Here is a 19,648-nt window from a genome sequence, read left to right as displayed (position 1 = left end):
GTCCGGGTTAAGGCAGGCCTCCGAGTAAACATCATCTAGGATGTCCAAGACAGGAGGTATAGCCAGAGGCCTGTGCTGGGGTAACAAAAGAAATTCCCTGAGCCTTTTCTTGGAATCTGAATAATCCTGGTCTTCCCAGTGGAAGTGTTCCCTTAAGGTATGCAAGGTTTCCTCAAATGAGTAATCCTCAGGGGGGGATACAGAAGGAATAGACTCCTCCGCATCAGAGTCTTCAAAAGGGGAGTAAGACTGTTCCTGATCATCAGAGTGTTCTGAAATAATGGAGCCCTGATCAGAGGAGGGGGAATCTTCCTCCACTCTGGGCCTTTTGTCCGGAGAGGGCTGAGAACCTCTGATTAGAGTAATTAAATCCTCAGCCATTTTAAGCATCTGTTTCTTAGGCATGGGGCCTGGAGATGGGTCCTGTGTAGCTGGTCTCAGAGTGCATGGTTGCTTTAGACTTGGTGAAAGCCTTGATGGAAAAAGAAGAGGAAGGTCTGAAGACACCATGAGTGGAGGTGGACCTGTCCACACTCTGTGTTTCAATGCCAAGAGTGGCTTCGGTATCTGTAGTCGGGGTGTGGACCGAGGAGCCTGCGACCTCGGGTACAGGGGACACTGCCAAAGATGTGTCGACGATAATCAGGGGCTGCGTAGGCGCCTCGCTGAGAACCGGACCACGTGTAGTCGGCTTTGGCGTGGTGTCGGTAGAAGCCGCGGACCTACAGTGTCGATCCTTGTCTTTGCGTGAGTATCTGACGACATAGTATAGTTAAATGTGTTCCCAAAAAAATGCTGGGCGAACTCCGCCCGACGCTTAATAGTGCGTTTGTTGAATGTAGCACAAAAGCGACAGACCGAGACGTCGTGGTCTGGGCCTGCTAAAGTGGTTCGAAAGACCTTCTACATTGCCCACCTGATCATGAAGGGATTCACATCCAGATCAAGTGAGGTCATTGTTCCGCTGTACTCTTCACTTATCAGACCAATGATTGAGTACAATGCCCCATTCGGGATGTATCTCACCCGACACCTGCAGCAATTGGAGAGACCCCAAAAGTTCCTCACCAAAAGGATAAAGGGACTCCAAAACCTGTCATATGCTGCCAGACTGAAGAAACTCCAACTCTATTCAGTTGCATACCGTCTGCTCAGAGGTGACCTGTGCCTGACATACAAGGCCATGACCAACCCGGAATTAATGGACATGCTCCACCTCAAAAAATCCAAATCCACCAAAACCATTAGAGCAAGAGACTTAAACCTTAGCACGGATATAAATAGGACGTGCTGGAGGGATAGATTTATCACCCAGAGACTCCCCATGCTGTGGAATAAAATCCCGGTCCATGTGAGGCAGAGCACCTCGCTGGCTCTGTTCAAGAGAAATCTTGACCGGTGGATGGGAGATCGTAGGTTTACCCCGGGAATCATCTCTGTGTCACTACTGGACAGAGGCACAACAAACTAATGGGCACAGTATTTCTAACATAAGGGGCGGCGTAAGCCACATAACTTTGGGCTAGGCTTATAAATGCCCTAGGGCAGTTAGCCTAGTATAAACCTATGAACCTATAAACAAGGAATACAGAGGGAATGGAAATCCTTATGCGGTGTTTGCTTCCCACAAGAAATACAATTATTAACTTTGTCTGACATCGGTCTGAGGCAAGAAAAGTTTCCCCAACGGGGTACTTAGCTTTTAAGAAGACTTCAGTTTCCAAATTTTCGTAATCTCAGGAGCTGGCCGACCGGCACTTGCGAACTGCTTCTGCTTCGGGCACCGCGCGGCAAGAAAGACTGAAGAAAATGGTGTCGGCTGGTTCCTTTATACCCCTGTCTCACTGACGTCAGGGAAGAAGCGACGACAACCGACGCCGGACCTAGACTTTGGAATTTGGCCGACCGAGGACCCGCCTGACGGCAGGAGAACCCATCTGTTATGACTGCAGGTGTATGCACGATGAACATCAGGTAAACTCTGTCCTTTTAACCAAGCATGTCTTCGAATAACAGAACCTGTAACTGCGGCTCTACAAGAGGCCTCTAAAGAATCAAAACCACATTGCAGAGTATGTTTTCCCACCTGTTCAACTGCATGCAATAAATCCTGCATTTCTTTACAATCAGGAGCTTCTGAGCTTGCAAGCATTTTCTGTTTTAACTGAGCCACTAAATACTGTTGGTACTTAAGCATGTGAAACTGGCAAATTAAAGCTCTTACTGCTAAAGTTGCAGACGTGTATACTTTCTTCCCCCATCTATCCAAAGCTCTGGAATCTCTGTCAGAGGGTACTGGATTTTTTGCAATGTAAGCCTTAACCCCTTTTAGACCCTGGGAAATAGTTTCTGGATCAGCAGAAGGGTTTTTGTAAAGAAACTTGTGAGAGTCAGGGACTCTAATACCTATCTGGCTTGGCTGGAGCAGGGGGCAAAGAGTCAGGAGATAAGCTGGATTCAGAGAACACATCATCCACAATATCTAGCACAGGCGGAATAGCCAGGGGCCTGTGCTGAGGCAATAAGAGGAAATCCCTGAGCCTTTTCTTGGATTCTGAGTAATCCTGACTTTCCCAATGGAAATGCTCCCTCATGGTATGTAAAGTTTCCCCAAAAGAATAATCCTCAGGAGGAGAGGCTGAAGGGATAGATTCTTCAGCATCAGAGTCCTCATAGGGGGGGGTAGAGAGTATCCCTGGTCTGAAGAGGAATCAGAGGAAATGGAAACCTGATCAGAGGAGTCATAGTCTGTATCCTGCCTAGGCCTTTTCTCAGGAGGGGGATGGGAACTCTGACTAGAGTAATGAGGTCTTCGGCCATTTTAAGCATCTGTTTCTTATGCATGAAGGACTGTCCAGGAGAATGCTGTACTTGTTTTCTTTGTCTTCAATGGTACCTTTGTCTTGGCTGTTGTTTTAATGGTAAGTTGTGAAGGTCTGAAAACACCCTCAGAAGCCGATGCCTGCTCAGCGGCTCCGGACCCATCTGAGGGATTAGTTTCCGTAGGCCCAATACCTTGAGTTTCCAGAGGCCTAGATGTCTCCAAGTGGGAGTCGGAATCGGCCTGTGGCTCTGAGGTAGCGGGTGTCAGGGGCTGCGAAAGCGCCTCACTGAGAACCGGCGACTGGCCTAGAAGAGGTTTTGTCGTCGGTTTTGGACCTCGGATGCCTGTCTTTATCCTTGTCTCTGCGTTTTTTCGGTATTGAGGTCGTCGGCTGATCCAATGGCATAGTATAATTGAATCTTCGGCCAAAGTAGTGTAAAGCAAAATCAAAACGTCTTTTTATAGTGCGTTTGTTAAATCTAGCATATAACCGACAGCTAGTGACGTCGTGATCAGGGCCTAGGCATGGAATACAGTAAGACTGGAATTCCTTATGAGGTATTTGCTTCCCACAAGAAATACAATTATTAACTTTTTCTGACATCGGTCTGAGGCAAGAAAAAAGTTTCCCCAACGGGGTACTTAGCTTTATTGAAGACTTCAGATCTGAAATTCGACTTCGAAAATCTCAGGAGTCAGCCGACCGGCACTTGCGAACTGCTTCTGCTTCGGGCACCACGCGGCAAGAAAGACTGAAGAAAATGGTGTCGGATGCATCTTATATACCCCTGGCGCACTGACGTCAGGGAAGAAGTGACAGCAACCGACGCCGGACCAAGACTTTGGAACTCTGGCCGACTGCGGGACCGCCTGACGGCAAGATAACCCAAGTGTGATGACTGCAGCAGTGTAACACGACGAACATCTGAAAATGTGATGAAGCAACAGAATAACACAAATATTTCCTGTAAAGGAGGTGAATGAGAATGTGAAGGTAAGCATACTTGATGTCCAGGGATACCACAAAAGCTTGTGGGAAACAAAGTAGGGAGAGAAAGCATCCTGAAGGTTGGGACCTTTAAAAAGGTGTTGAGGGGTGAAAGATCCAGAATGGGTCTCTAAGGACCATCTTTTCTGGGAGCCAGAAATATCCTGCAGTAGAAATCTCTTCCTCTTTGGTGCAGTGGAACTTCTTGAATAGTCCCCTGGGATTTTAGTACCTGGAGCACCTCTGGAAAAAAACTGTAGTTGCTCTTGAGGTGGCTGAGGAATACCCATAGGTTCATAGGTAGGTACTAGGCTAGCGGCCCAAGGGCCTATGTAAGCCTAGCCAACAAGGTTCCCTGGCTTACGCCACCCAAGAAAGTTATTTTCCTGTTCCACTGTCGAGCAGAGACACAGAAGTGATCCCCGGGGTGTATTTCCTATTTCCCATCCACTCATCAAGATTTTTCTTGAAGAGTGCTAATGAAGAACTTTGCTTGACATAGATGGGTAGCCTGTTCCAAAGTATGGGAAGTCTCTGGGATAGGAATCTATCCCTCCAGCATGTCCTGTTTATTGTGGTGACAAGGTTTAGGTCCCTAGAGCGTGTAGCTCGGAGGGATTGGGATTTCTTTATGTGTAGCATGTCCAACAGCTTTGGGTTTGACATAGCTTTATATGTTAGGCAGAGATCACTTCGGAGTAGGTGATATGTTACAGAGTAAAGCTGGAGTTTTTTGAGACTGTCAGTGTAGGGCATTTGTCTGAGTCCAGTAATCCTCTTTGTGAGGTACTTCTGTGCCCTTTCCAGCTGCTGCAGATGTCTTCTGAGGTACATTCCAAAAGGGGTGTTGTACTCTATAGTGGGTCTAATGAGTGTTGAGTAGAGGGGAACGATGACCTCTTTTTTCCTGGATGAGAACCCTTTTATGATGAGGTGTGCCATGTAGAAGGACTTCCTGACTACTGTGGCGATGTGACTATCAAAGGAGAGACTACTGTCCACCTGGGTCCCAAGGTCTCTTATCACGCATTTGGTGTTAAGTAGATTGCTGCCTATGTGGTAGTTCATGGGTACAGAGTTATTACCAAAGGGGATGACACTGCACTTTTTGGCAATGAGCTTGAGGCCATGGCTCTGACACCAGGCATCTGTCTCAGAGAGGCCCTTCTGTAGGATGTTCACATCATTTGGGGACTTGACTATGGCTCCTAGTTTGCAGTCATCTGCGAACTTAGCTAGCCAGAGGCCTTCTGTGTTAGCCTGTACTTCAGAGAAGTAGATACCAAACAGGAGCGGTCCCAGGACGGAACCCTGTGGTACTCCACTTGTCACTGGTTTGAGGTCAGATTTGGAGTCTGCAACTTTTACAGTGTGGGTTCTGTCAGTGAGCCAGTTGGCAACCCATGTTGTGACGTAGGGATTTATGCCTAGTTTATTGAGTTTAGCTATAATTCCAGAATGGGGGATGTTGTCGAAAGCCTTGGCGAGGTCAAGATAGGCTGTGTGAACCACCCATGAAAGGTGGAAGAGTTTCCCCCCACCATGAAATACCCTCTGTAGATAATGGAAAGGACTAATGAATCTTGACTAATTTGCTCACAGACTGGAAGGGATAGAGAAAGCTGCAGAGAAAGGGGAATGTGGCTGAGAAAAAGTTGGTAGTCACAGACTACTTGGCTTGTCTGGAAAAAGCTGTTTTTGTGTAGGGGTAGACTGACAGGATTTTGAAAGAGCAGGTTTCCTAATACCTCTCTTACTTCTGGAAGGAAGAGTGCAAGATCATTTCCTAACAAAAAGTTTTAGCTGGGTAATTCCTTTGGAATTTGGGAACATGACACAAAGATGTGTTTTAGGTCTTGTAATTCTTTGCCTTTCTCCCGCAAAGACTTGAACAAATCTGCTGCGGCTGCTCCCAAAAAAGTCTTACTGTCTTTTTATCTAAGAGAGCATCCAGTAATTTAGCTTTAAAAGTCAACAGGAAGTGGTTGAAGCCTCAACCAGGAATATCTTCTAAGAACAGAGCCAGATGCAGCTGCTCTAGCAGATGCCTCAGCTGCATCATAGCTGCACTTAATGGAGTGGCATGCCACTTGGGAGGAAGCACCCAAGTGATGAAAGCTGTGACTTGGCTTCTGACTCAAGAAAATGCAGAAGAAGCTGAATAGCCTATGAAAGGAGAGCCAAAACCTACTTGGTCAAATTGGTTTGGTAACTGACAGCACGGAAAGCTAGGGTGGCTGAGGTATAAATCTTTTTTTCCCAATATTTACATGGTCTTATTCTCTCTATCTGAAGGAAGAAGAGAAGTGGATGGCAATAGTTTTGCAGGTATATCAGCAGCCACAGAAACAGTCACTGGATTAGCTGATGGACATTTATAAAGAAATTTACAGTCCTCTGGAACTTTACAGAATCTATCTGGCCTTTTAGGGGCAGATTCCTCCTCAGGGGAGGCATACAAGGGGGCAGTTATCTGACCAGAATAGGCCAAAGATGCATCCTCTGAAGAATCTGCCTCTTGAAAAGAATCCTGCACTCTGATCCTTTTCTGTGCTGAAGAGCTAAGAGGACTAGGAAGGGAAACCCCAGGGGAGGTTTAAGGGCCAGCATGTTTGGTTTTCTTCTTTTTCAAAGGAACATCAACCCTGTGAAAGGTAGAGGGTCCTGATGTAAGCCTACATCGAATGATGTTAGTTGGAACATCTTCTCTTACTAAGATTTGCGGAATATTTTGGAGGCCTACAGAAATCACAAGCCTTGCTCGTCCAATGTGGACATCTGCAAAGCCTCAGAAGATGTACTGATAGATGGATCCCTTGCAGCTTCCGAAGTGGTACCCACCTTAAAATCCAGGCCAACATCTGGACGGGTCTTCAGGCCTTCATTTGCCTTGAGAGAGACGTCTGGAAGGGGAGGCACAGCTGAAGTTTCAGGCCTAACTTTCTTAGCCTTCTTCATAGCAGGCTCTGAAGAAGACCCCAATGTGCCCTCCATTAAAGTCTCATGCTAACCTTTCTAGTCTCTGATTCTCAAGATAAATATTAAGAGAGGAAAGGTGGCTACATAAGGTCTTATGGACAAAAGCTTTATAAACACAGCAAGACTTATAGTCGTGGCTGGGTCCTAAGCAGAAAAGACACTGATCATGCGGTGTTTATGCAGAATTTGCCCTTTTGATGGTACATGCGGAAGTCACTTTTATGACCGACGCTGGTTGCTGGCCTACTTGTGATGCCCCATATACCTTGCAGTGGTTAAAGTCTTTTGTATGCTGGCCGAATGTACAGAATCATTCCCGTCTGATTTTGAAGAGCAGAAACTTAGATCTGAGGTAACTCAGTAGTCAGGGCATTATGGATAAGGGAGGAGCTCGAGAGTCTGTTCCCATAATCTAAAGAAAGTGGCTGAGTCAGATCAGAGAGTAAGATCTGAACCCATATGTTGAGGAACTAATGAAAATGACATCATCATGCAGTGAATTTCAGAATTCATTTAGTATCTGTTTAAAACATCTTTTTCATAAAGACTTCACTTCTCTGCAGTCCGTGAATGGGGTACTGCTCTCTTTCACACCCTCTGCTATTACATGCCTCCCTGCATCCCTCACCATTATCTGCATGAGTTAACGCTGACATCAATGCATCTTGTAGTGGGGGAGTGGAGATGCTCTAAGATGTGGGAGTTGTGGAATTTGTAAATATTCATTTAATTTACACTTACATTTCTTCCCTTTTGAGGATCACAACCACGATCCTCATATGTCAATGGTCACTCACATTTTATCCCCTTAGCTGCACCTAGGTTGACAACGTCTAGGGCAACTACAGGATTCCAAGGAAATTTACAAGTACTTGTCACTATGTAAAATCTGTTGTGCTTTTCTGGTGTAGGCTGTGAATCTGGCTTCACAGATTTTGTTTCAAATGCATCCTCAACAGCCCAAAAAACTGAAAAAACAGCCAAAGGCCCAATGCTCTTTATATAAACCGGAGAACATCCCTTTATCTACAGATACATATCTTTCACCACCAACCATGCATGTAATATCCCCATCATCTGTGTTATAACCTAGTGATGAGGATAGTAATTCAAGTCTCTTCATACAACCAAGATTGGTAAACTATAGGTGAGAGGGCTCCCTTTTCCTCTTTACCTGGGAAGCCACTCCCACGGTAAAAGGTTAGAAATGCTGGAGATTTTTTTCTCCTTCTCCATAACTTTTTTTTTTTTTTTTTTTATCTGTATATGTGCCAACTATCAAGTCTCCCTATATGGGGACTAGAGCCCATTTGTTTCTCCATCTTGGGCCTTACCATCATGGTTGGTGGCAGGTACCCAGAGAGGAATTCATCTAGGAAGGAGTTTGCACCCTTGCCAGAATCCCAACAATGATGGCATTTACAATATGGCCCTCACTCCCGCCATGGGTGAGGGCTATACAACTTGCAAAGCTGAAGTCTGCATGCCCTACTCATGCCACTGCATGGCTCCATGAACCTGCACTGAGGGATAACATGTTAAGTTTGGCTTGTGCACTGAAAACACAGCCCAGGACCATCCGTCTACATGAATGCCCCTCCTCTGTGAGACTGTGGCACTGCGAGGTCCAAGTCTGCCCCTCTCCCCAGTACAGGCACACACATCCTCCCCCACAGCAGCTCCATCAGTCACAGTCTCAGCCTTTAACAAAACTCAGGCTGCCTGAGTCATAGTCGGGTTTTATCCCTCTATACTAATGAAGATGGCTAGGAATCCTGGGGATTTATTAGAGTCCACATGGCTGCGTACTACAACAAGTTTTGTTCAATCAAATTCGGCAGAGACAGTGCCAGTCATCTGTGGAGGGGCATTTAGCTCTGAGAAGCCAGCCCAAAAACTACAGTGAACAAGGCCTTTTCTCTTCAGCTGGGAAGTCTCTGCTCTGGAGCAATAAATGGGCTTTCTAATTCTTCCCAAACCCCAAGTGTTAGGGTGCTCAAAGTCAGGTTAGAATCTTAAAATGCTGCAGCCAAAACAATGAAGGGACTGACATCCACCATGGGTAAGTACTGCATCTTCTAGCATACAGTTCTCTTTCTCATTCTTAAAGACTTAGCAAGCAACAGGTAACTGAAATCAGCTGTCCATTTTCAACTGGACTACGGCATGTAATGGTATTGGTGCTAAAGATAGTGGGCTCAGGGTGAAAAAAGCATCTCATCGGCCCCTGCAACTTTAACGGCCTGAAGAGGCCAGTGTAGCCCTCACTCAATACTGGTTACTTGTTTAGGTACTAGGTTCTTGGAATTTACCATCTTCTTTAACCACCTTTATTTTTACTCAATATAGTGTATTTAAGGTTTCCTCTCAAAGGTTCTTCCATGGGGGATAGGTAGGCAACACCTTCTGGAGTCATAAAAAAGTACAGTTTTGTACCTACCATAAATGTAGATGTTCGGGTGTTCACCCTGCTGCAGTCATCACACTTCGGTTATCCTGCCGTCAGGTGGTCCCGCAGTCGGCCTGAGTTCCAAAGTCTTGGTCTGACGTCAGTTGCTGTCGCTTCTTCCCTGACGTCAGTGCGCCAGGGGTATATAAGAGGCATCAGACGCCATTTTCTTCAGTTTTTCTTGCCCCAGATGTCAGATGCCCCCAATAGGTAGGCAATATACATACTGCTATATAAAAATGTACATATAAAAATAAAACAATACTTTCAGGCACAAGCAAATACACCAAAGAGGTTGTATAGGATAGAAAGGTATAGCTAAGTCCAGCTAGTTCAGAGGGGATGGAGGGAGTGTAACCTGGACTGCAGCAGGGTGAACACTCGAACATCTACATTTATGGTAGGTACAAAACTGTACTATGTTCATCGTGTTACCCTGCTGCAGTCATCACACTTGGGTTGAATCCCAAAGCTAAGGATGGGTGGTGGAGTTAAACAGGGTTAGAAGAAGCGATTAGGCCCTGCAAAAACTGCAGAGGCAAAACCAGCTCTAGTCTAAGAATATAGAGGTAAGTGATAGTGTTTGGTGAAGGTGTGCACTGAACTCCAAGTTGCAGCTTCCAGAATATCCTTGGTTGGCACCCCCTGAGAAAGGCTGCTGATGTAGTTGTAGCCCTGGTGGAGTGGGACCTAATGTTAGCAGGTACCGGTTTGCGTGTAGCAGAAATGTATGCAATGTCCTATCCATTTTGAAATGGTCTGTTTTGAGATATCTTTTCTTGTGATCCTGCAGAATAGGCTACAAAGAGCTGGTGAGATTTTCTGAAAGCCTTAGTTTTATCCAAGTAGTAACATAATTGCCTGTGAATGTCCAAACAGTGCAGGAGCTTTCTCCTTTGTTCTGGGGATTTGGAAAAAAAGTGGGCAAATTAATGGTTTGGTTTAGGGCCACAGTGGATACCAACTTTGGCATAAAGGAAGGGTTAGTTCTTAGAGAGACTGTCTTGATGAAAAATGAGGAAAGGCTCCACTGCCATTAGTGCCTGTAGCTCTGAGACTCTTCTAGCTGAAGTAATTGCTAGTAGCAGGGCAGTTTTCCATGAAAGAAATTTTAAATCAGCTGAAAAAGCTGGTTCAAAGGACGGCAGTGTAAGCTTTTCCAGAACAAAGTTGAGATCCTAAGTAGGTGTTGGTGCCCTCCTGGGTGGTCTTATGTTCTTAGTCCCTCTGAGGTACTGTCTTAGGAGTGGATGTGAAAATAAAGGAGGATCCGTGCTGTAATGAGCTGAAATTGCTGAGGCGTGGATCTTAATAGATGAAAAGGAAAGTCCTTTGTGCAACATCTCAGTTAAATATTGTAGAATCTGAGGAATGTTTGGATCAAGGGGATTTTGGCCTTTAGCCTGGTTCCAGGCGCAAAATCTTTTTCATTTGTCTGAATATGTATTCCTGGTGCTGGGCCTCCTGGCCTCCAGAATGACATCCATAACAGCTTTGGGTAGAGGTGTTGGCTGGTTGTTTAGGTAATTTGCCATGCAGCCAGGTTTAAAGTCTTGAGCTGGCTGTGTAGAATCTGACTGTCTCGCTGGGTGAGCAGGTGAGGAATTTGTGGTAAAATCCATGGTGGGCCGTGGGCCATGTTCCTTAGAATTGGATACCAGTGCTGGCGTGGCCAGTCTGGTGCAATGAGTATCATTTGTGGCCTCTCTAATCTGGCTTTCAGCAGTACCTTTGCTAGAAGAGAAGTGGAGGAAAGGCATACACTTTTAATGTTTTCCAACTGAATGAGAGGGTGTCCACTTTCCAAGCTTGTGGGTGGAATGTCCTTGTGCAAAATTTTTGAAGTTGGTAGTTTTGGGGGTTGGCGAACAGATCTATGTCTGGGTGTCCCCATTTTTGAGTTATCATTGCAAATACTTGTGGATCTAGTTTCCACTCATGGGGATCCATGATGTTTCTGCTTAGGTCGTCTGCCAATGTGTTTTTCTTTCCTGGCAGGAATTGTGCTTGTAGTTGAACTTGGGTAAGACAGTGCTGTGTTCCACAAGGTCATTGTTTGCCTGCATAGAGGGCAGGAATGTGTGCCCCCTTGCTTGTTTATGTACCACATATTACTGTGGTATTGTCCATCTTTATTATTAGTTGTCCTGGGTGTAAGAGGTCCTTGAAAGCTGTTAGGGCATTCTGTACTGCTAGCATTTCTTTCTGATTGATATGCAGATGCCTTTGATCTGTAGTCCATTTGCCCTGAATGCACTGTCCTGCCATGTGTGCTCCCCAGGCATCGTCCGATGCATCTGTTGTCATAGTTTGCCTGGCTGTGGGTAAGGTGAAAGGCTGACCCTTGTTGAGGTGACATGCCTGTGCCCACCATAGAAACTCTGTTGAAGGCAGGGAATCAATGGTATCATTGTTTCCAAGTTGTGGCTGTGCTGAGTCCATACGCTTTTCAGGTACCATTGTAATTTCCTCATATGCAGTTTTGCAAATGGTATTAGTAGTATGCAAGATGCCATGAATCCCAAGGCCTGCAGAATTTTTCTTGCAGGGAGTTGGGTCTTTGTTGCCATTATTTTGAAGTATTGAGTCAGCTGTTGTTGCTTGTCTGGCGTGAGATAAGCCAAATGGGCCGTTGTATTCACGCTGGCACCCAGGAATATTATGTTTTGTGAGGGCACTAGTTTTGATTTTTCATTTACTGTGTACCCTAGGCAACTTAGAAGGTGTTTGACAAATGCCAGATGCTTTAAAAGAATGTCCTTGCTTTCTGCTTGAATAAGGCAGTCGTCCAGGTATGGGTACATTTGAATTCCTCTTTGTCTGCAGTATGGAATTACTGGTGCCAGGCATTTTGTGAAGACCCTGGGCGCAGTAGATAAGCCAAAGGGCAGTGCAGAGAATTGATAATGGGTTGAACCTGCAATGAAGCGGACGTATCTTCTGCAATTTTGTCTGATAGGGACATGCAGGTATGCCTCCTTGAGGTCCAATGTTACTAGCCAAGCCTTCTTGCCCAGCATGGGAAGAAGCTGCTGTAGTGTTAGCATCTTGAATTTTGGCACTTGCAGATAGGTGTTCAGAATTGAAAGATCCAGAATGGGTCTCCATGATTTGTCCTTTCTTCGGACTACAAAGAGTCTTGAGTAAAATCCTTGTCCTTGCTTGGTAGGTACTTGTTGAATGGCTCTCATCTCCATGAGAGCTGTAATTTGTTTTTGTGCCTCTGCCCATTGATTTGGTGGCAGGTTTGGCATTCCTTTTATCCTTGGCAAGGTATGAAAGTGGAATCTGTATCCTTGTGAGACAATGTTTAGGACCCATTTGTCTTTTGTGATGATGTGCCAGGTGTCTGCAAATAGTGCTAATTTTCCTCCCAAGGGAGCTGCCAAGAGAGATTTGCTTGTTAGTTTGAGGGTTGAGTCATTGTGTTTGTCTTCTGCTAGCTTGGGGCCTGTCTTCTCCTCCTTTCTGGGTAGCAGTACCCCATTGGTGAGGTTTGTAAGGGCCTTGTGACTGACCTCTGCCCCTTGGGCGTCTGTATTTGCCCCTCTGTGAACTGTCAGAAGCTGGAAAGGACTATTTTTTTGTTAGCCAATTTCTGCTGAAACGAGGGGGTTGTACCTGTAAAAAATCCTTGACCATCTGCATAGACTTTGCCATATTCTCCATTTTCTTTAAAACCTCTTCTGCTTTGACACCAAATAATACATCCTGCTGTAAAGGTGCATCCAATAATTTTGCTTTAACATGATCAGGTAGGGTTTGTTCTTTTAACCAAGCATGCCTACGTATGACAGACCCAGTAACAGCTGCTCTACAGGAAGCTTCCAATGAATCAAATCCACATTGTAAAGTATGTTTGCCCACCTGTTCAGCTGCATGCAACAGATCCTGCATTTCCTTGAATTCAGACTGTTCAGAATGTGTGCTCATTTTTTGTTTTAATTGAAACATTAGGAATTGCTGACATTTCAGCATGTGAAACTGACAATTTAATGCTCTCATAGCCAGAGTAGCTGAGGTGTATACCTTCTTTCCCCATCTATCTAGGGCTCTGGAATCCCTTTCAGAGGGCACATGATTTTTAGCCATAGAAGCTTTAGCCCCTTTGGGACCCTGGGAAATTGTTTCTGCGTCAGCCACAGGACTTTTAGAAAGGAATTTGTGTGAGTCAGGTACTCTGTAGTATCTGTCTGGTTTGGCTGGAGCAGGAGGTAGAGAGTCTGGATTTAGACTAGACTCCAAGTAAGCATCATCCACAATGTCTAAAACTGGAGGGATAGCAAGTGGTCTGTGCTGGGGTAGTAAAAGGAACTCTCGGAGCCTTTTCTTAGAATCAGAGTAATCCTGGCCTTCCCATGGAAATGTTCCATCATGGTATGTAAAGTTTCCCCAAAGGAGTAGTCTTCAGGGGGAGATGCTGAGGGAATAGAGTCTTCAGCATCAGAGTCTTCATAAGGGGGAAAAGCGTAATCCTGTTCCTCATAAGAATCTGAGGAAATAGAAACCTGGTAAGAGGAAGCATAATCCTCCTCTTGTCTTGGTCTTTTATCTGGAGGGGGATGGGAACACCTGATAAGGGTAATCAAATCTTCAGCCATCTTAAGCATATGTTTCTTAGGCATGAGGCCTTGAACTGGAGACTGATGTACAGTCTTTTTTTGGTTTTAATGGAGTTTTAAGCTTAGCATAAGATTTGATGGTTAGTGTAGTCGGTCTGAAGACACCTTCTGCAACCGAATGTGTTTCTACTGCACCGGGATCTCCTTCTGCTCCGGTGTCGGAAGGGCCTAATGAAGATGGCTGTGACGGCCTAGTACACTCCGCTTGAGAATCCGCAGCTGTCTCGGGTTCCAATTCTGCGGTCGTCAGGGGCTGCGTAGGCGCCTCACTGAAAACCGGAGAACCGGTGACAAGCCCAGCAGAGGCCTCGGAGTCTGGCTTGGTCCTAGGCTGCCTGTCCTTATCCTTGCATTTTTTATGCATGCCGGTCGTAGTCTGCTCCGACGGCATGATATAATTAAATTTCCTACCAAAGTAATGTCGTGCGAAGTCAAAACGACGTTTGATAGTTCGTTTATTAAACCTAGCACAAAACTGACAACCTGTGACGTCGTGGTGTGGGCCTAGGCAAGGACTACAATAAGAATGGAAGTCCTTATGAGGTATTTGCTTCCCACAAGAAATGCAATTGTTAACTTTTTCTGACATAGGACTGAGGCAAGAAAAGGTTCCCCAACGAGGTACTTAGATTTACTGAAGACTTTGGACTGAAATTCGATTCGAAAATCTCAGGTGTCGGCCGACCGGCACTTGCGAACTGCTTCTGCTTCGGGCACCGCGCGGCAAGAAAGACTGAAGAAAATGGCGTCGTATGCCTCTTATATACCCCTGGCGCACTGATGTCAGGGAAGAAGTGACAGCAACCGACGCTGGACCAAGACTTTGGAACTCAGGCCGACTGCGGGACCGCCTGATGGCAGGATAACCCAAGTGTGATGACTGCAGCAGGGTAACACGATGAACATCTCCTGGCACAAGCACAAGGGGTAAGGTTTTTGATCCAACAAAGCAAGGTTTTTCAAACTGACATCATTGATGGCTGACTTCTCAGGGCTAAATGCCCCTCCCATATAAAAGAACTTCTACTGAAACTTAAGCCTACAAAACTTGCAGCTGACAATCTCCCCTCTGAACACCTAAAATTAGCAGCAGAAGTCCTAGCTTATTCAGTCACTATCTTAATCGGTTCTTATCAGAAAGCTATGTCTCCACACTGTGGAAAATATCCCACATCATTCCCCTCCATAAAGGTAACTCCTCCAGTGAACTTTCCAATTACCGCCCCATTGCCACCCTTTCTCCACTTTACAAGACACTTGAGAAATGCATCCATTCTTAAGTCTTGGACTACCTCTTATCTAATAACCTCCTCTCCAGTACCCAGCATGGCTTCAGGCCACAGCAAAGCACCTCTACTGCCTTGCTCTCTTTCACTAACGCTATCCTTCATCATACAAATAATGGCCTGTTCTCCTCTGCTATATTTCTGAATCCATCCAAGGCTTTTGACATGGTCTCACACAAACTACTAATCTCTTTTCGCACTAACCTATCCTTTTTCCAATCGGCTACTGATTGGTTTCACAGCTATCTAACTGGCCGCCAACAATCAGTTGTCTGGCATAATGACCTATCTCCTTGACTTCCTGTAACACTCGGTGTTCCCCAAGGCTCCATCCTTGGTCCCCTACTACTCTCACTCTTCACCAATGATCTATTCTCAGCTACCAAGCATGCTTCTCTTATACAGTATGCAGATGACTCCACCCTCATCTGCTCAGCCCCAACTATATCTGAACTTAACAAGATCACACAGGATGCATTTTCATCTGCAGAAAGCCGGCTATCCAATACCCAGTTATTACTCAACCCGAGCAAACTAAACTCCTTAACTTCCAACCCACTAAATCTAACCCAATTATCCCCCACTTTAATATTCAAGCCAAAGACAATACTGTCATCTCCCCAACAGAGCATACCAAACTACCTGGTATTGAGATAGACAATCTCAGATTTGACACTCTCATTTCTCTTACCATAAAAAAGGTTAAAAAAAAAACTAGGTGCATTGTACAAAAACAAACAATTCCTCACCAAGACAGCCAGAATTTCTGCAACCAATTTCCACCTAATCTCCACTTTAGTGTACACCTCTCCTATACTTACCTACCTCAGACAAACAGACCTAAAAAAGCTTGTTACAATAAAACTGCTAAGTTTGCCACTGGTGCACCTTATCGCAGCCACCACTGTATCTCATTTACAGAACTTGACTGGCTTGAACTCCCTCAGCTTCTTCACCTGGATCAACTTTCTCTCGCCCACAAGTTAGTAAACCATCCTCAAAGTCCCATCCCTTCAAAACCTTGTCTAGCCCTACTGCCCACTGGACCACTACGCTCCAGCAGCAAAAATCTACTTCTACTGACCAAACCAAAGAACTCACCGGGTGAAGCACTATTCTCCTGCTTCATATCCAGACTACAGAACAACCCCCCCCCCCCCCCCTGTAGCCACACTACCTTCTTGCAATCACTTCAAGACTGCACTAAAAACTCACTTAAAAAGTCTCTGGATATGCCCATGCACCTATCCCGACTAGTGACCCTCCCATTTTGCCTCTCCTTTCTCACCCCTCCCATAGCCACTCTACCTCACACCGTCTGATCATTCCTTTCCTTCCTCTGCAGGCTCTGGCTCACCCTTTACCCTCCCCTTCCCTCTTCACTCAATCTCTCAGAGCTGTTGTAACATGCTTAACTACCTCACTTCATCTCAACTCCAAATACATATCCAACTGACTTGCACCTAGCTTCCTCTATCACGTATACTACTCACTCAGTCTCGTCTCTTACTCCTCTATCTTCCCCTTCCATCCCATTAGCCCTACTAGCTTGTTCCACCTTCGTGTGGAACATCTGCTTTGAGTTTAGTGCAATATTTGTATATAAGATTTAAGTATATGACTTTAGAACAGTATCCGTTTGAGCTTAGTACTTTAGAACAGCATCTGTTTGAGCTTAGTACTATCTGTATATACATCCTACCTTTATTCTTAGCCTCTAGCTAGATATTGGTATAGCTGTTCATTACTATGTTTCATACTGTATGTATAGTTGTTTGCTGCAGTATGCATTATTTGCTATTGTATGTATATTCAATTGTTCTTCATGTACTCTGCTGCTTATTTATTGTTCTCTGGTGCTTTTCTCCCTGGGCCTCTGCTGAAAAAGGACCTGTGTCCAGTTGGAATTTCCCGGTAAACAAATTTAAATAAATAAATAAATTAAATCTGGCACAATGTTGGAGGAGGAGACTTTTTTGGACTTCCTAAAATAAAAAAATACACCAAGGTCTAGTTCTTAAAAGGGACATTTTTTGCAGACACAACTATTTGCAAGCTTTGCTTAGGATGTCATGGACCTTAGAATTAACAACTATCAATTCAAAAATCCAGAGTACTTAAAATCAATAATCCATAATAACAACTCAAAAAATTAGGAAAATTCTCCCAAAACAAGTACTTGTTCTCAGAAAGCTGCATGGAAGGACATACAGATAGATGTATGACCAACTACTTTGTATGGCAAAAACAGAACAGCAGATGGGGTGTGGTGCTCTACCTTTTAGCTGTACCATAACTGCAACATCCTGTGAAAAAAACATCTGCTGCATACAGGAATGTTCACAGATCTTTGGAAGTAATTCCAGAAGGACAAATGCCAACCTAGTGGTCGTTTCCCATGAATAAATATTCTACTATAGCAATAGCAGTGATTCTTACAGTCAAGACCCAATTTTAGTAGAATGGTCAAAGCTGAAGAGAAGACCAGCCTCTTGTTCTTTTAATAGTATCTCTCTCGGTCTGTCTCCACAACCTGAATGGTTGAAAGTTCTGCAAGACATTAATTGTTAAGAGTAACTCAAAGAAAGTCAAAGAGCTCCCAATATTACCAGTAAAATTGTACTGTCAAAATCAGGAAACACACATGTAGAGTCAAATTTCTGATACCTGATGCAAATGTTTCCCCAATATAAGATTACTTTTTTTTGGAAATGTATTCAGACAAGGTGGTTATTTCAAATACTTACAGATATCAACATCTTTGCTTTTCTTTGTTTTGTTGCTGAGGCATATCTCAAATCTATTAATATCTGATGAAAGATCACTAAAACAGAAAACAAAACAATTTAGAATATTTTTTCCAAAGATAGTGCTACAAAAGTATCAAGAACAGTCTACTTATCTACTTCACTATATTCAGCTAACTTGAGAGCACTGCAGGCCATAAAAAGAGTAAACAGCATGTCTATGATTTTATTATGCTGGAATGCTAAAACAATCAAACTTGAACGAAGTTTAAACCATTCTCAATACCTGTCCTGTATAATGATTTACTGCAGATATTTAAAGTCTGCAAAAGGAACTAATGCAAAATATAAAAGTGTGCTACGTTTGTCCAGCACTTTAATTTAGTGTTTAATAGCGTCCATCACTTTGATTTAGTGTTTAATAGCTTGCCATACTATTTGAGTACAGTTCACATAAAAGTCCTGGCTGTGCATAATAATGGGGGTTGTTACAACAGAGGAACATTTCCATTCTCCTGTGATATGGAGGGTGTAGGGGCTCTGCTGTCACATAAAAATGGATGACTACATCTTTTTTCACTTTTAACAGTACCTTTAAAATTTGGCTTTGCTTTTTTTTCAAACGTGTTGATTTTCAAAGAAAAATATAGGAATTATTTTCCTTTATTGTGTCACTATTAAGAGACCTAGCATAATGTTAGCTTTAAAATAAGACGCCCTAAGGTAAAAGTATTTACAGAGTCTTGATACCAAATTGCTTAACACGACTTAAGTCTCTAAAGGTCCATGCTATCTCTATGTCCACTGCAAGCCTACTTGAATACAGTACTTTACTCCACTACTAGAGTTCTACAGACTCAATGTCATTACTTCTTGAAGATCGGTCTACAGTGGATATAAAAAGTGTACACACCCCTGTTAAAATGATAGGTTTTTGTGATATACCAAAATGAGATCACAAGAAATAATTTCAAAACTTTTCTCACCTTTAATGTGACTTACAACCTGTACAATTCAATTGAAAAACAAACAAATCTGTTGGGGGAAAAATATAAAAAATAAAAAACGTACAATAAGCTGGTTGCAGAAGTGTGCACACCCTTAAACTAATACTTTGATGAAGTACCTTTTGATTTAATTACAGCATTCAGTCTTCTTGGGTAGGAGTCTATCAGCGTGTCACTTCTTGACTTGGCAATACACTTTTTATGCCACTGTTTGTTTCAACAGACATTTAACCTGTTTATAAGATCAGAGGCACAACAAATTACTTACTCAAAAATAAACTCTTCAGACCATACAGGATTCTGTCCCTCTCTGGCATGAGTTTTGGCTACTTGTACAGCGTTCAAGGATATAGTGCAATAAGGGTTACTGAAGTGTTTCACTGGAAGCTTATGGGCCTCTTCAACATACAAAACCAAGCTACTGACCTGTAAGACATTATGAAAATAAAGTAGTTTAAAATGTGAATTTTGAATTACTATGCACAATTTATGCTTAACAGAACTATTTTTTTTTACCTGACGAAGACGTTTATTGGAAGATGGCTGAGCTGGTTTTCGCAGATTATTGCACGTTGTCTGTAGACACTTCATCCAGTCCTGAAAAATATTATAAATATTAAGTGCAGCATGCACTTGAGAAAACAGTTACAATCCTTAAACTTCACCTAGAGCTACAAGGAATAAAATGATTATGGATATAAACATGCTTGACTTATCACTTTTCAGTGTTTTGTTGCAACAAACAC

The 19,648-nt window shown here is 43.8% G+C and overlaps 1 protein-coding gene across 1 annotated transcript in view; it reads right to left on the bottom strand.

Moving 5' to 3' along the window:
• Positions 1-19,648, bottom strand: part of RASA1 (RAS p21 protein activator 1) — a 3,076,403-nt gene that overhangs the window by 1,196,276 nt on the left and 1,860,479 nt on the right. Inside the window, exons 13-15 of the mRNA XM_044064149.1 lie at positions 19,419-19,499; positions 19,171-19,328; positions 17,896-17,972 (exon numbers count right to left, since the gene is read on the bottom strand). Of these exons, the coding sequence (XP_043920084.1) occupies positions 17,896-17,972; positions 19,171-19,328; positions 19,419-19,499 (316 nt within the window). The remainder of the gene's footprint in view (positions 1-17,895; positions 17,973-19,170; positions 19,329-19,418; positions 19,500-19,648) is intronic.

The sequence above is a fragment of the Protopterus annectens genome, chromosome 2.part2 (genome assembly GCF_019279795.1).
Source record: "Protopterus annectens isolate FY-2018-M chromosome 2.part2, PAN1.0, whole genome shotgun sequence".
In the NCBI taxonomy this organism is placed as follows: domain Eukaryota; kingdom Metazoa; phylum Chordata; order Ceratodontiformes; family Protopteridae; genus Protopterus; species Protopterus annectens.
The sequence above is the reverse complement of the archived record's forward strand: the minus strand, read 5'-3'. Positions and strand labels throughout refer to the sequence as shown.